We start from the raw sequence: 17,662 nt of genomic DNA, 5'->3' as shown, positions 1-17,662 counted from the left end.
TTTGTTGTCACCCATGTCTTTCGGTATTGACCAGATAAGTTGTGACGCAGTTTTACCTCCAGACCGCTTCCAGATATCATTGGCATCTCGGTACAGGCCAATCCAGACATCTGTGTTGTTTCAAGGTCTGTCAAATTGGAGGAGCATTTTATTTTCCTCCAGGCTGTGGATTGAAGACAGATCAGTGTATACCTCTGCAATACTTTCTGGCCTCTAGCCAATTCTTATTTGCTTCGACATAGACATGAAAGCCAAAGAAGTCACAGGTGGCCACCTTGAAGAGGCAAAAAGTAGAAACCTGAAAGTGATTTTATTCATGTTGAGTTGATGCTGAGCTTTCCCTCTGTGGTTATGATGTTACCCTGTAGAAGGTCTATAAGCCACTTGAAGGAACAGTAATCACCCAATCATAGTGCTTTTTAGGTTATTATGAAAATAACCAGGAAAGCATTCACAAATTTAATCAGCCAAGTTCTGGGCATGCAAATATTCATAATGCAAATCTGGCTGTCTCCCAGATCTCCTCATAAATCGACTGACAACCTCATGAACATTTGCACATTACTGCATTATTGCAATATTATACATTATTCAACTGCAATTACTTCCAATTTCAATGTATATAAATATTTCCTTTCTGTCTTTCCCTTCTCCAAGTTTGAAACACTACAGTGAAATTCCTGTCAATAAAACTATTTCTGATTCTGATTCTGACCTAATTAGGCTTAATGAGAAGTGTCAGCTGACAGTTGTCTGAATTTTGTGGGCAAATATTCATGCCATTCCCAAACACCTGTCTACTCCATTTAGACCGTATTACAGTGAAGAGACCAGGTATTAAACTCCATATGCATTGGAAATCTTGGCGTCTTTTACTTTCCAATATAACAGGTGCATACATGCAAATCAGCAGTGTACTGGATTGGTATTGGTTAGGACTAGCATTGTTTCTGGTCTCAATCAGACATGAACACTCTCCATTAAATACATTTTCTTTATCTGTGAAAGTCTCGGACAATATCATTACCGTTTGTACAAGTTTTAAATTATGGTATGAATATTGAGCACTAAATTAGAGATATCTGAAATTGAATGGTGTATCGAGGACGCCTCCTCCCTCATTATTCCAATGATTTCTCTGAAGCACATAGCAAATGATGTGTTTTGAATAAAAAATTTGTTTTTTCATCATGAATATTCAAAATATGACCTTTACCCTGTGGCTATTTTCTGGCCTCTTTTAGTCTAATTATTAATTTGCATTTTCTTAGAAACCATGACTGAAAATTTTGTGAACTGTGCAATCTAATCATCCAATCAGAGTTTTATTGTACCAATGCCAAATTTCAATATTACCTTAAATCTTTTATATCTGCTTTGTTGAAAGTTAATAACTTCTAAGAGCTGAATTAAGTTTAATTGTACATTATACTAAGCTATTTTAAACTAAGCTCATTCAGGTTGCTAATATCTTGAATAAAATGAAGAATAGTTTGCTGGCAATAAATCACGTTTTGGTTGATTAGTTTTCAAGGGTCAAGAGACAATTGTTTTGATCCAGTTTTCATCCATTTATAGGAGCAACAGATATAACAGTCTGTTTTCCTGGTCATTGACCTAATTGGCATTCTGCATACATCCATCCATCCATCCATCCATTGCTTAAATCACTTGTCCGTCCACTGTCACTGCCAGGTGACACTGGATGAGGGCGATGTACACCCTGGAAAGGTCACCGGTCCGTCACAGGGCTGACAGATTGAGACATCTGTACATGGTGGCATTCATTCACATGGGCATGTTACTGTCAACAGATAATCAAATGTACATGTCTTTGGACTGTGGGAGGAGTCCTTGGAGGGGACTCACGCAGGCTCATGGAGAACATGCAAACCCAACACAGAATGGACCCATGCCCCAAAACCCTCTGTTACAATAGCACCCGCCCTGCATTTTGAGTGTTTTACAGCTAAATGTCTAAATGATGATTAAGGATTAGGGTAGATCTTTTGACATGCAGTACATGTATATATATCCTGCATGTAACGTAACACTCTGCAGCTGCGTCCTCTCATAAACCCACATAAACTTATTTATGAAACAGATAGCGGCATTAAAACTTAAATCCAGTGCAGTGAAGCAATGTGTTTTGTAACTGTAGAAATAATGATTGTGTTTACAATGTTTTAAATGTTTCTTAAACCAGACAAGCACACCAAGAAAGCTGAAGACAGCTACAAAGATATTGTCAACAATCGCAGTTTATGAATCAGGCACAGGTACTACAAACAGGGGAAGCACACTTATTTACATATGCAGTACATACAGTTGATCAAAAGAGAGGCTAAAAAAAATGGAAATAAAAAAAAAAAAGGATGAAAACCAAGTTTTTACATATCAACCATGCAAGAAAGACATTCTGTGAAATTCTAAACCTGCTGCACCTTTGTTTTGGAATTTAATGATAGTGTTTTTGTTTACTAGCCTGGCAATTTGTAAACTCCTAGTCTCCCAGCCCAGGTCCAGTTTTTTTTTTTTTTTTTTTTTTCAGTTTTTTTCCTCAGAAATAAACACTGCTTCAGACTTCATCACTGCTAAAGTTGGAGGAAAGACTAAGAAAAGTATGTTGATGCTTAAAAACATAAAACTATACACGTTTGTCATCATGAAAATCGATATGCAACCACAAAGAATAGAAATGTGCTTTGCAACCTCTTCCAATTAAGCTTTGACCAAAGGTCAGTAGTTATCAAGGTTTAGTTCTTTAAGTTATCAGTATAAAGCACTAAGGAAACTTAAGATATTGCCACATTATGAATAGTTTAGTGGAATTATTTTGATTCCTCAGCAAAACCAATTATGACTGCTGGTTGTAATCTAACTTGTATATTGCAAATACTGTTAATAGGTCTTTGGTTTCTAGGACAAATGTTAACAATAATGATTTTTTTATTTTTTTGACAATTTGTGAGAAAATATCGAACTTTCACCTTTTTTTTTTTTTTTTTTTTTTTTCAAACTTGGGTATCTCTTATTTTTTGCCCTTCAGACACGTTGTACCTCTAAAAAAAGGGAAGGCAAATCATCAGGTTACAAAAATAAACATTTCCTAAATCGCATAGATAAAATAAAACAGTTGAACAGTGAGCATCCGTCCTTTTTACAATAGCACAGAAACTGGCCTCATGTCACCTGCCTTGTTTCTCTGGCTCCATTGCACCACAGCTATAGACTGAAATGATGGCGCACTCTTTGCTCCTTTCAACGTGGATCAACAGCAAATATTTGGCATGACTTTGGTGATTGGACGAAGATTTTTCTAGTAAACCAAAGTGAAGGCAGCTAATGAATACCAGTCAGTCTCAGTCCCAAACGCAGTGTCCGTTGTCTCCTCTCGACACTAGCAAAGGCCAATGATCCCAAAACTTTTCACATTACAGGCATTGTCATTATCATAATCGTTGTGATCAGCGTCGTCATTGTTGTCGATCTTTGTCCTAGGAGGTATGATGAGGTGGGGAGTTGAATCTGTTTGTTTGTCTCAGTGTGTGGACAGTCTTTGAGGCAGCAGAGGGGCTTGTGGATTGTGTGTCCCGGTGGGTGATGGGTGAGTGTCAAGATTCACATTTCAGTGTCAGCCACAGGGGTCTGGGTCTGGGAGTGTCCATTAGTGGTGGGGGCGGGGTTGGTCCCATTTTCTGGCGGAGACTCTCCGTTGGCGGTGGGCTTGTCAACGGGCTCCTGGGGCAGGGGGGCCACGGACACCAGGGTATTAGCTTGGTTCTCCTCATCCACCTGGAAAGACTCTGCCTAAAGAGTGTGAAGAGGCACTTGAGGTCAAAGTAACATACTAGGTTTAACACAGACAAATTTAATCTTGCTGTTCAAACACAACACGTAAACAAGCAGGAAAGTGTGTGGTTTGGATTGAATTTGTTTTTGTGGGTGGTGTTCAAATATAAACAAATGCATTCCTTAGAAATGAGGTTTATTGGTTTCAGCTGTGTGCGCGCTCGCTTGAGTCTTAGTAACTTTACTGATGAGCTGTAAACAATATGCAGGCAAGTGGATCTTTTTATTTTCTATCTAGTAGCTTTGTTAAAGTTTAATGGGTTGCCCCAACTGTCAGTGAGAACTTTGGATAATGATTGATGCATATGATGGACTCTTATGTCTGTTTCATCTAAATCATCACAAGGGTGTGTGCAAAAAATTATGTCATGTTCTGCACAAAACATGAAAAACTAAAACCATCTGTTGAACCTGTAAAGTCTGTTATAGTAGGAACAACTTCAGTGTTTCCCACACAATCGAATTGGCATGCACTTTGAGACAAACAACTGAACAATGTAGAGAAGCATTCCTTCTTGTTTTTTTACTCCAAACCCTCACCACCTCAGGTCGCGATATATTATGATTCAGGGGCAGCTGGGCTAAACGGGCACATTGTAATAAGAGTTTACGCACTGAAAAATCCCTTTGGCTGAATTAGCACAGATGCAAAAGAAAATAACATAATTTTTTGCTGATATTTTAATAGCCGCAGCTTTTGAGGCCCAACGTGTGAGCAGTGTGAAACTCACCAGTCTTACTCCTTTGGAGTTCTTGCGGTGCGTCTTCAAGTAATAACCGGCTACCAGAAGTGCAGCCAGCAACAGGCCAGTCAGTAGCAAGGTAACCAGTACCAACTTAGACTTCTTCCCCCAGTGGGGAACGACTTGGTCCACATCAGTCTGAAAAAAATAAAATAAAAAAATAGTTGACAGCAAAATACCAGTGGTCACTTTGTGTGTCTAAATTAGGTCAGAGGTATAGTGTTTCTAGCAAGCAGAAAAAGTTTGAAATCTCTGGAAAAATCTGTCACACCTGACAGAAACCTGTGGTGTCACAGTTTAATTCCATGTGTGAACTGATTCACCTGTAATGGTGCATGCTGATATCAGGTCTGAGGAGGGAAGCCATTGTGTTGACACTTTGATTATGTGATTGCTGCTCTCTCATCAGTCTTAACTGAAAGTGAGGACAACCAGCCCCACCCAGTGTCGCTGTTTATGTCCCACTGTCTCAATAGGTAATCGTTCCTTTTGTCTTAAGGTGGTGTTAAAACCGGAATATACCAATGTACAGACTGTAGACAGTATAATAAAGAGTGACTGCCTGAAATACGGGTGGTTTGTTGCATGTAGGAGTAAGGAGGAGAATACCAAATGCTGTGTGTGTCAAATCCAGAGACAGACAGACAGACACACCCATAACCCGAGATTGTCTCCTAGGTACTCAAATAAATGTTTTGCACATGACAAATAGATTGTTTGTGGGATTTTTGTTTGTCACACAAAGTGTCAGCCTGACAGTTTGAAGCCTTTGGAAAACTCAGCGAGTGTTTTTCTTCAGTCTAGAGTATTTTCCAATCTAGTCAGGTTCTGAGTTAAACACCAAATATGGTGTCTGAGTCTAGAGGATAGAAGGTGTTTATTTTGTGGGACCTTGAGCGTGTTAAATAAGTTTGTATCTTGGCAATGTTGATTAAAAAGGTACAAAAGTGATCTCAGTTGATTTGACGGCAGAGTGTACTTGCATTCCTATTTCTGACCTCAAATTTCCCGACTGCACTGAATATTGTTTTGTTGTTTGTTCGTTTTTTGTAAAAAAAAAAACAACCAAAAAAATAAAAAATGCAATGAATGTATAGACACGTGTGTGTAATTATACTAACTGGTACATTACCTTATCTTTGATGTTGTCATTGTTGAACTTGTTTATCATGCTTACAACATCAGCTGCAAACAAAAAAAGCAAAATATTTTCAAAATTACAATAGGCTGCATTTTTTTATTCATGAAGAAGTAGTGGCAGAGATTTGACTTTGCAAAAAAGTACTGTTCTGTGATCAATAACATATTCCAAAAGCCAGCATTAGCATGACCTGCCATTTAATTTACAGGAAAACAAAAATGACAGGGTTCAGCATTGACCCGGAAAGCACCACCAGTGTTAAATGGTACTTTCTTCTATTCAGACATACATGCTAACCAGCTAGCACCAGTCTAACTTGAGTGTTTTGTCACTTTCTGCTTCCATGCCACTGCAGCATCCAGCCTTCTCTTCAGAAGTGGTGCTGCGCAGTAGGTTCTTTGTAACCTGCCATCTTGCAAATGCAATGATGGATAAAGCTTTTGGCATGGCTGCTGGGTAAACAGTTGCTGGTGTTTGCGATTTGGCAATAGCAAAACTTATGAACAGTAGCTTATTAAAAGAAGCAACTGAATAGCATCTGAAGGTTTATGAATCATAACTGGATGTATGTCAGTAGAGTTTTTAAATAATGTTTAATATCTTATGTTACTGACCTTCAACATACTGTCCTGACACAAGGATTTCATCGGAGTTGTCTGCCTGGTAGATCTCTAGCTTACATTCTCCATTACACAGCTCCTGCAGAACACTTTCAATCCTCAATTTGGTGTCTTTCTGCAAGGACAGCACAATTAAACATAATTAGTTGTGAAACATTGTCATTACAACATGTGAATGGTTTCATTTATCTAATTCCAAATTACACGTTGCACGCAGATCAAACCTTTTTTCAAAGATAACTGATTTCAGGTTTTAGTTTAATTATCTCTCAGGTTATGTTAGTATAAGTTTAATTGCTGAAATGGCTAAACATTGGCTTAGTTAGGGCCCAAACCTCTCTGCAGACAAAGACAATTTGGAGCGTGTTGTTTATAGTCTGTTGGTGTCTGCCTGGACGCCAAGACCTCTCTGTGTATGTTTTGTTACTTATAGCTGTGCATGCATTGTTTAAAGGTTAATTCACTGCTTAAGCCGTGCTGAAATCCTGTCCAGAGGGTTGAGGCATCCACATAGAACAGGGTGATTCCAAACATAAACATACAAACAGCCACATTGCTGCTTCAGGCTGCTTCATACATTACACAGTCTCCAGCAGCAGTAAGCCCACTCACTGTGACGCCCTCCCTGCGCCATCACAACTCAATCTAAGCCCTCACTGACATGCACTAGAAATTGGCTTTCCCTCTCTCCATATAAGAAGTAGAAATCATGATGTTTTATTTAGCTTAAACAGGAAAAAATATCCTTCTATCTGTTCCTTCTAGCTAGAAATACCATAGTAATGGCAATACAATAGGTGAACACAATAGGTGTTTTTTTGTTTTTTTTGGTGTACTTACGCAGCTGGAGGAAGACTTGAGTTTCAGACTGACAGCATTTTTGTCGTGGACCGCTTCTTTGGTGACACAGACAACAGCATCCTGTGGTACTGACTCTGGCACTGGCACTGGAACTGGCACTGGCTGCAGTGAAAAGCCAAAACTGTAATCTTCCTCACCATTACGCCCATAACTGCTTTGTGGCAGTCAACTTTTTGACCAGTGCCTTCCACACGTTGCAGTTCATTAAATGTTATTGGTGGACATTTTAATCTCAGTACCTCTGACTTCAACCCCTATGACACAGATATCCTTTTATTTGTGTTCTATTTATAATAGGAAATCTAAATGTGTATAAACACATTTATTTAGAGATCTGGATTTAGAACACAGCATACTCAGGTTGATAAAGTACATCTTAGAAAAACTAAAAGTCTAAGCGTTAAACTCCTATGTGTGATTGAGGTATGCTCTTCAAACAATGTACATTTGGTGGAAAAATAAAGATGCAGTTCTCATTAATATGAAAATTAACTCATTTACTTATCCGAAGAGTCGTATCATGCTTTTTTTCTACGTAAAGTAGAATAAATGGGTGTTCCGTCTCAATGTCTTTGAAACATTTGAAAATGTGATGCACAAAACAGTGCATCCAAACAAGAATGCAAAACACACCAGCAAAATACCAACACATTGTAGTCGTTTTTTGTTTGTTTGTTTTTTGACCCAAAATTTTAAAACAACTGACAAGTTAATGAATGTGACCTGAAGGACGTACTTTGTTTCCAGGTCCATCACCTCTGGAGGGCACAGGTGCTGGTGTTTCTGCTGCAACGTTGAACATGTCCGTGTGTCCTTCAACTGTGAGGTGAGTTTCTCCTTCAGCTTTTTCTTCTGTTGCTGTGGGACTGCTGTCCTTGTTGTTTACACCTCCTGACTCTACTGCCCCTTCTGTAGTTGCTGTCACCATAGTGTGGCCATCGAAGTCTGTAGGGTCCATTGACGGGTAGACCAAGATTTGTGGAATGCTTGACTCTGGGGGGGGAGACGAACAATAAAACCCAAATGTTTCGTTTGTACAAACTAATATCAGATGTGAACAACAGTAGAATATGAATGTATATTTTGATGTCACAGCTGATGCAATCATTTGTTTATCATATGTTTTTAAGCAACAATCAAGTGGAAATAACCAACAATCTGTTGAAACCGCAGCTTTTGTAAATTTAGAAATCTAGATTTTCTGGACTGTTTGTTAATGGGATCAGATTCATCACGCCTATGCAGCGCAGTCCTGCTTATCTAAGATTGGCATGGTTGTGTTATTCTTTCCACTCTTTTGTTGAGGTTACTCTCAGCCTGCATTTGCATTTGTCCATTCAGTGTAATACAATTTTGTGTTAAAGTGTTAAAACATGGGTACGTTGTAGCTATTGAAAAATCGACTGTTCTAAAGGGGCCCTTAGTGTTCAGTTCAGTTTTCTGGCTAAAGTGGGAAACCTGGTTTGATGACAGGGCCAAATCAAGTTCACAAGCTAAACTTGAAAAATATTTTTTATGAAATCTGGGTTTCTTACCAGGAGCTTTAGTTGTCTCTGGAGCTAACAAAGTTGTTGTGACAGCATCTTCTTCATGTCCCTTAACTCCAGCTGTAAAATCAGAATAAGGTCCCATGTCAATTTGTTGGGAAAGTGAAAAATGTTCTGATTCATATTTCCCAGTTGCATACAATAGCATAAAACAGTGGTGAACATAATGATTAACTTGTAATTATACATTTTCTAAGATCATACTGTGGAGTTGTGAATGATTAGTAATCTATTGGTTGAGCAAATAAACCATCCTTTAGTCCAAAACCTAAATGATCAATTCGGGGACAACTGCTTGCTAATGCTGAGCTCTCGTTTCTGTGGATGGAGCCTTTGTGCTGACTCATCATGAGCACATTTAGTTTTATGCTTTTCTTTTAATTCATCACTGCTTCAAGGCAAAGCTGTCCCACACTAAGGGTCTGAGTAGTTTTGTGTTTTAAGCAGATAAGAGATGTCATCTTTGTGAAGGTGACGTGCCTAGAGCTCATCTTAAATGCAGCTCCACAGCAGAATCATGGGATATTTCCCCACATCTCATGATCGCTGTGCAGGCATGATTTAATAAAGTTGTAATGAAAGGTAGCTCCGATGGCCCGCAGTTTGCATCGGTGTGCAATCTTAATGTCAATTATCACCCTAATGCATGGGCTAGAGGAGTGTGTGAGAGCTCCGTGGTGGGCTCACCGAAGGATTTCCCCAAGTCCCCTGAGGCCTCTGCACTGGCAGAAGATTAGGTAATAGATCGTATTGCTGTGGATAACCGAGGCTCGCTTATCCATGGATCATATCATGAAGTCATTTACTTTGAAATATAATCTCTTGCTCTTTTTCAAAAGATCCTACGGGTACAGTGAATCACTTTGGATTTGGCATGGATAGGCTATGCAAAGTAAGTTTCTGAAATATATAAATGATAGCGGAATAATTTTCCATCAACACATTTAAACCACTGAAATGCCTTGATTAAATGTGCTACTGAAAGGTGCCAGGTAATAATGCCTTTGAAAACATCACTTTTTCCAATTTTTTTAATTATGTAATAGCCCATAATACCATTTCCATTTTTTATGGAGCCTTGTGACTTTGACAAAAGAGTCCTCGATAAATTGCAGTACTAGATCAAAGTCTATATATTTTTTTTTCATGTCAGCTTCTTTCAGTTGTAAATTTTTTGTAAAATCTGGATAACACGATTCTCTATGCTAATTTCTAAAATATGTCACCACACTGAGCTAATGGAGCTCCAGTCATAATTTCTGTGATTTGGCTGCTCCACGTTCCAATGGTAGGACCCAGAATACATTAGGCCCTGACATCAACAGCGCTACCTCATTCTCAAAACATTCCCGTATTGCCTTACCTCTGCTGATCTCATTACCTCTCACTCTTTCTTTCTCTTGCCCTGCTGGCTGTGCGTTTGTTTACAATTGAGACTGATTTCAGGCCTGCAATTGTGGTTTGCTACAATAAAATATATTTGATTTACACAAAAATTGGAGGCAACTAAAATATGTTTGACTTTACCTAATTAGGTTTTTAATCTGAAAAACTACAAAGATCCGAGTAGCTACTTTAAGCTGCTTTTCTGCTGTACTGCATTCTGTTGTCTTTGTCTGGTCGCCTCACCATCTCCAGTCGCTTCTTGAGCTTTCCCCACATGAGGCACAGATATTCACACAATGGTGGCACTGTGACACATGTCCGCCGACTTCCTTGGATAAATCATTGTGACAGACAGGTGCCACAAGTACTGACCAAACGCTGTGTGTGCCGCGCTGGCAGGTGGGGCCATAATATCCAAGGAGGTCCTCGACCATTCTCGGTGTTAGCAACTGTCCATTGCAGCTGTCTGTCATGTGGCATCTCCACCTTCTGAGAGTTTCATTGGAGTGAGAAAATATATCAGTCACTGACCTCGGGCAGTTTTGCAGTTTCTGTACCTATGCCAGGTCTATAATAAAAGCTCTGTTGTAGATGTGTTCAAGTTTCACTACGGGGGCAGAATACTGCCAAATTTAGTGCGTCATCACGATGTACTTGTTATCTCTAGTTTACTCACAGGAACAATAGTGTGGGCGTGGCCCAGCAGCAGGTCAAGGACCCCTAACCCTGTGAGTCTCTTTCAGACTCCTTCCCTATCATCCTGCCAATACAGCTGCAAACCCTCCTCCATCTCTGGGTGGTCTGTGTGTTTATTTTAAACGGAAGGACAAAGTCCACAATTGGTGAGATGGTCCGACATAAATCAGGCTTCCCTCGTATAGTTTGAACACACAGGAGGCTAAAATGTGAAATTTAAGGTGAAATGTAAACTCTGTGATCATTAAATTAGTTGTTAGTTGGTAAAACGTTTGCCAGTGGTGTTGTAAAATAAAGAAGCACCGTTACTGCTGATGAGTATGTTTAGTTTTGATTCGCAGTCTGATGTAATATTGGGAGAATATTGAGGTGACCATTTAGACTGCACGTTTGAGTTTTAAGGATTTAGGAGAATTTTAAATCTGTACTGTAAAAGGCAACTGTGTTTTAAAAGTCGTGTGCTAATGATGTCATGGCACCTCATGCAAATCTGAAAAATGAGACATGCTGGCTTAGCTTCAGACACTTCAAGGCAGCAAGTAAAGTCAATCCAGAGAGCTGACCTGCCATTCTTCATTTCATACAAACTGTCCTGACAGCCTTCTGCATGTAATTGCCTCTCATGACCAATGTTTACAGAAATGGCATGAACTGAGTGACCACCTTTTTATTGTTTTTGTTTGCAGACCTAAAAGCTTCAAGTTCTGGTTCAATGCAGTCTTTCCCCGGTTCATCTGATATTACACTGGGAACGCAGCGGTGTCTTTGCTGTTCTCTGCAACCGCCAGACCTTTTTTTTTCCAACGTGCCCACTGAACACAGCACTACCCTAACAGCCAGCTGCTCAAGGTGATTATTAGAAGATTGTGCTCAGGTATTATACTACTACATACACACATATATATAGCCCCTGTGCCTCGAATCACCACACATATCCACTTGTATGCCATTCCTTCTTTTCACGCAATGCTAAACAGCCAAATTATCAGTCATCAGTCGTATATCGTGTTATTGCACAAACATAATAAACCTAACTCAGTCATCCTAATCAGCCTCGCCTCCATGTGTTGTACAGCGTGGGGGATTGACTTCATTGCTGTCTTGCAGATTTTCCCACCAGATTGTTTAGAGTGACGGCTGTGGTCTGGAAACGCTCCACCCTGCACCCCCCATCTCTTGGGACTCCGGATGGAGGAATGCAGCAGGCTTTAGAGGAAGATGAGCCTTCAGTTCCACGCCTTCCTCCCTCCCAGCTCTCCCTGTTTGCTCGCCCTCTCCCAGTCACGCACAGCTAATCCCGGGCATTTATCAAGGTGAGATGCAAACCCTTGAATCTCCCCCAATGTATAGCGTAATAGAAAACAACATGCCAAGACTCGTATTTTAACAGCTAATTTCTCTCCCACGGCCCCAGAAAGCTTTGCACATCCTCAGTGTCACACTTCAAAATGTGAACAATGGACCTATTAATCTGCAAATTCAAAACATAAAACATGAAACATCTGTTGAAATTTTCACTGGGAAAGATCATTTAGATACAGCCTGGCTTCTCATTAAGTATTTTGCGACATGTTCTAAAAATGTGGCCGCATATCTCTGGAGTCTCTGGGGTTCCCTGCTTCTGCCAAGAACAAAAAAAAACTATGCTGTGTAGTTGGGCATGCTGATATGATAATGGTCTGTGGACCACCTTACCCAGGACATGATATATTTACCAAATTATCCAGAGTTTCATAGAATCAACTGGATGATGTAGCAACAATTTTGATTGACTGGGTGAGATTCTGAGATTCTGTCCAGCCAAGACAGCTTTTATAAACACTCGCAAGTTACGTCACCACCTCTTTTCCAACAGTGTTATTATAGATATTTGTGGGAATAGTCCTTGTGTGTTTAACAAAAACGCATGCGTGAATGTGTTCTACAGTCATGAATGAGTACGATATTTGGTGTCATGATCCAGCATACAAATGTGACGTCTCCAATCTGCGACTTTCATGCAGTGAAATCAATATCAGAAATGATCCTTTTGCAAAACCATTATCTGAGTATTTGAGTTGGATTTTATGAGAGAGTATTTTATTTGCAAAATGGTAACATAACGTCTGTGTAGCACAATATATGCACTTACTCTGAATGTTATGTCACACAGAACACATACTGAGCCTTTTCTGCTGTCTCTGAATCTGCACCAATTTTCTAATTTCAAAGTGCTTCTTTTGAGGTGCTCTGCCTGCAGTTGGATAGAAAGCACACCTCTTGCAACTGACACCACCCCAACAAAAAACAAAACAACACTGATTGTCAGTTGAAAATAGATATAATGTTAAAAGTTGAAGTCGAGGTCTGAGTGTGAATTTGTTGAATTTGTCTATCTGGCCATCATCATAATCATACTTGATTTGAATAGTGAACATTTAAGCAGTGCCACCATAAGAATCTGCAAAAAAACACCCAAAACATTTTCTGCCTAATGTAATTGTAAAAGATAATCAGAAGTTTGTATATGATATTTGATCAATTATTTTCAAATGCATACTTTTCTTTCCTCTGTTTTCTGACGCCATAAGTCATGGCAGTCCCACACAAAATTCTGATTCAATGAATACACAATTTTCTTAATAAGTGCTCCCATTTTCTAATAACTTTCTGCTCATAAAGAATCAAAACTTTTGAGTTAAGAGTGTGCAGTGGAATGTGACATTGGAACTCAGTCCCTAAGGGTTAAACATGCTCTGCAACTCTACCCTCTTTGAAACAACAGACTGCTGACCCCGCCATGGTGACCCACCCCGTTGCGCCCCCACCCCTGTTGTTCCTGTCACAGCGATTAATAGCAGAACCTTGGCCATTCTCCTCTCTTGGCAGGAAAGCAACTAACTCGCATGGTTTCAATCAGGCACTTGAAGCTGCACTTACTTCACCTAGTCTGGCCAGCTGCAGCATTCACCCAACCCAACCCTGAGGCCACCGCAGCTCCTTATCGAGAGCACGACGCCTGCTACGAAGGACTGCAATCAGGAAACATGACATCTGCTTTCAATTGGCAGCATTATATCACCCCACCTCACCCCTATCCTCCCACCCCCCCAAAAGCACACACGGTCACACTTACAATTGACCACTACAGTTTAACTGCCTTATTCATTACCTTGAATGAGCCTGTCTGTTTGGAGTGTACGCAGGTAGACTGTTAAGGGAATGAAGCATATCTGACGGCTCAGCATTGATTTTGTCCAGAAAGAACTTGAGTCATAGTGTCGTTCAAAAATCTACCAGAGTAAATTGCCTGCACACACATCCGGGGGCGGTATTTAAAAAAACAAGCATAATAGGCCATTAAAATGTTGAAATGATGTGCGCCTAGTCGATGCACAGAGATTTGTTCTCTGCTTTAAAACATCAATTGCTTTCATTTATTTTTTCTTCCTCTCTCTTCAGAATACGTTTCTATCTGATACTGCAGGACATCACTTTCTCTTCCATGAATCCAATTTACACATCAGGACTCATACCAGCACCTTATTTTTGAGGCGCATGTAACTTTAGCAGGTCAGCTTGTGTTGCATGTGAATATACACAGTTTTAATACAAGTACAGAAGCTGTGAACGGTTGAAAGACGAAGCTGTGAAGAGCTGGCCTGAAAAGCAGCTAGCTCTTAATGCTAACCTAAGTGAGGGAGAATCTTGTGTGCTGAATGAGTGTCTCCTCCCAAATGCCCAGTTGCCACCACTGAATTGCTCTGCACTACTCTTTGTGAGAGGATTGCACTCCGTTGTCGACATTGTTTCTGTGATTCTTTGGTGCATCTGCGACTTCAATGGTACAACACAAACAATGATTTCCATAATTACATGCTCTGGGGTTTGCAGCACGGTTGGGCAGGGTTTATTCCTTAACCAGAGAACCTCCTAAACCCACTTCACAGCAGATGCAGAGCTTAAACCAAATTACGAAAAATTTTTGTAAGTACCGTTTTCATATATTTAAACTGAGACCTTCCACGAATGAACCATTCCAGCTCATTTCAGTGACAACAAAGTAAATCTAAGCATGTTTTGCTCGCCGTACCTCGCTTCATCTCAAGCCTCACATTGTTAGTTTTTTTTTTTTTTTTTTTTTTTTAAGAAATCTGCCAAACAGCCTCAACAGGGGTTTTCCCCCAGTGTTTCTGATCATCCTCTGTTTAGTGCCCCCCATTGCCCTATCTCCCCCCCCCCACCCCCAACTGTTACGCTCACCAACATCTGTGAATCTGATGTGGCCTCATCATGGTAGAGTTGTTCAGTAAGCCCATCTTTCCAGTCCTTGCATAACTCTGTCCTGCTCCCATCTCAGATATTGACAGGATCATTTAGGTGGAGGGATTTATTTTGCCTGACTTGAGAGTTTTATCCCTTAGCTGACTCAAAGGGCTCTTCTTTTTTGCTCTCACCAATCTGTATGAAATGCGATATTTGCTACACTGTCATTCATCTTTTTTGACTTGCACATATGACCCAACTACAGTGCATCACATGTTTACAATTGCTTTGCTTGTGATTATTGTGGAAGATAAACATTGCAGTGCACATCAAGAGGATGTGGATTTTCTTTCTCAAAAGCAGAACAAAAGCTTGACTGCTTCTTGTTTGAAATATATAAGTTGAAATCATGTCAATGCAGTCTGCTTTTCCAAACCAGATATAGCTGCCTCTCCGTGATGATCTCATTTCCCATGAGCTAGATCCCATGAACAAGACAGGAGGTTTGAATTAAGCAGTTTAGTGTGGGATTCATTTCCAGCCACAACAGAGAGCGCAGCCAATGATAGAGTAGCTGTCGTTCATTCTCAGATCCAGCTCAGCTTTTTAACATGTTGCACTTGCGTTTTTTGTTTATTTTCATCAGAGGTTTTCTTGTCCACTGTTAATGGATGAAACAAGTCATCTGTCAAATATCACAGACTTTCCTTTTTTCTCCACAATCATTTTTCTTCTTTCTGCTGCAGGCAATTAATCTGCAAAGCTGGAGTTCTGACATTTAAATTCTTAAGCAGCAATTCAAGGAGTATTTTATACATTATAAAATTCACAATGCATTCCCATATTTGGTGCCATCAAGAAAGCTCTTGAGTTTGCCTTTGGAATTAATGTTGTCTAGTAGTTTAAGCTTGGAGATGGCTCTTCGTGTCATAAATCAATAATGTTCATCATTGTGATCATTCCAAAAGACTAGAGTAGGAAAGACTTTCAAACTCTGTTACAAACAAAACAAATTAGAAAGTGGTGATTTCTCAGAAACAAACATCAGCCTGAGCTCTAATTTGAGTTGTCTTTTGTTTGCTCTGTCTTGCTTCTGTTGTGTTTTCAGACAGTGAGTAGATAAATTTGATTATATCACTAGATGTTTTTTACAGTTTTTACTTCTTAATAATTATTCTCATATCATTCTGTCAGCCATGCTATCTTTACACAGTTTAACATCAGTCATCCTCCATGCCTCCCTAAAGTGCCCACTGTATCAGTACAGCCACATTTGAAATGCACATTAACCACCAAACTCCACACCCTCCTTTCTTGCATGTTTCAACTGGCCTCACATTACCAGCTAAATATAAATACATATAATTCAATATAGTCCTTGAAGAGCCTGGGAATCTGGTCAATGAAATAGGAAGCATAACACCAGAGGAAACTTCACAAATTATTCAAAACTGAATAGAAGGGTACACTAAAAGCAGAGAGCCCCGTTTTGTTATTGAATACTTGTCAATTCTTCCATAAAATGTAATCTCACTCTAAAATGATTGTTTTTTTTGCAGAGTACTACGCAGTAATGTTTCTCTTTCAGCATCTGGGTGAAAATCCTTTTCAAAACAATGAAACGCCTCCAAGGCTTTATGGGCATATAGATTTGTTTTCAGATAAAAAAAAAAAAAAGGCTTTTAGGATTCCAGCAAGTAAAAGGGTTGTAGGGTTAAAACTGCGATTCAACTCAAGGATCATTCAAACAACCCCACCCCTCCTGGCCCTTCTTCCCTCATTGTAGATAGCCACACAATATTGGAGAAGTTTTCAGATTCTTCTTTTTTTTTTTTTTTCCTCTTTTACCTACCATTCAAGAGTGAGCCGATGAGAAGGAAAGCAAAGGCCAATATTTTGCAGGGCTGTTCATTTCTCTTTGTATATGATGCTGCCATTTTCATCCTGAGCGTCCACACGTCCGATGGGTGGGAGTGAAAAGAGAGGGAAAGAAAAGGGAGAGCCAAAAGCTGGTTGAGTCTGGGCAGTTTAGGGTTTCCTCTTACCCAGAGTGGGACGGGGTGGATAAAGCACCACTTGTGCTCTGTCAGTTTTTATACTGCCCCCCCTTCTTCTTTAGCGAGGCCCTGCCCTACACCCTATCTTCCACTGGTTACTTTAACCCTTCCTCCGTACCCCCACCCCTTTAGCAAAACAGATGGAGGGAAGGAGGAGAATGGGGTCCTGTGGGGATGCTGTGTATTTTAAGAAAGAAAAACTATGTACAGCATTCTTGAAATACTTCTCAATGTTCAAAAAATGTCTCTCTCTGTCTCCCTCTCTCTCTCTCTATATATATATATATATATATATATATATACACACACACACACACGCACACACGCACACACACATATTGTGTGAGTGTGTTGAAAATCCTTCAATCAATGGCTATTACCTCATCTTTTGCTCACACTGGGTTAGTATGCCTGCTTGAGCTCTGAACACTGTCTGGACGGGAGTAGTAATCCTGCTCACATTGAAAGGTGATAGCTCACAATAGGCCTTGACACTCCGGTCTTTAATAGGCTT

At 39.9% G+C, this 17,662-nt stretch overlaps 1 protein-coding gene across 2 annotated transcripts; it reads right to left on the bottom strand.

The window, feature by feature from the left end:
• Positions 1-2,526: 2,526 nt before the first annotated feature.
• si:ch211-286o17.1 (hematopoietic progenitor cell antigen CD34) lies at positions 2,527-17,136 on the bottom strand. Of its 2 annotated transcripts, none has more exons than XM_029502546.1 (8): positions 16,944-17,136; positions 8,753-8,824; positions 7,950-8,210; positions 7,197-7,297; positions 6,351-6,471; positions 5,728-5,780; positions 4,584-4,733; positions 2,527-3,810 (listed from the first exon to the last, which is right to left on the bottom strand). In XM_029502546.1, the coding sequence occupies exons 1-8, from the start codon at positions 17,032-17,034 to the stop codon at positions 3,622-3,624; spliced, it is 1,038 nt and encodes a 345-aa protein (XP_029358406.1). In that variant the 5' UTR covers positions 17,035-17,136; the 3' UTR covers positions 2,527-3,621. The 2 variants fall into 2 exon arrangements, with proteins under 2 accessions (XP_029358406.1, XP_029358405.1); XM_029502545.1 differs by having other exon boundaries at positions 7,197-7,319; positions 7,954-8,210.
• Between the last annotated feature and the right edge of the window lie 526 nt (positions 17,137-17,662).

The sequence above is a fragment of the Echeneis naucrates genome, chromosome 5, assembly GCF_900963305.1.
Source record: "Echeneis naucrates chromosome 5, fEcheNa1.1, whole genome shotgun sequence".
Classification (NCBI taxonomy): domain Eukaryota; kingdom Metazoa; phylum Chordata; class Actinopteri; order Carangiformes; family Echeneidae; genus Echeneis; species Echeneis naucrates.
This window is presented reverse-complemented; position numbering and strand designations above follow the sequence as displayed.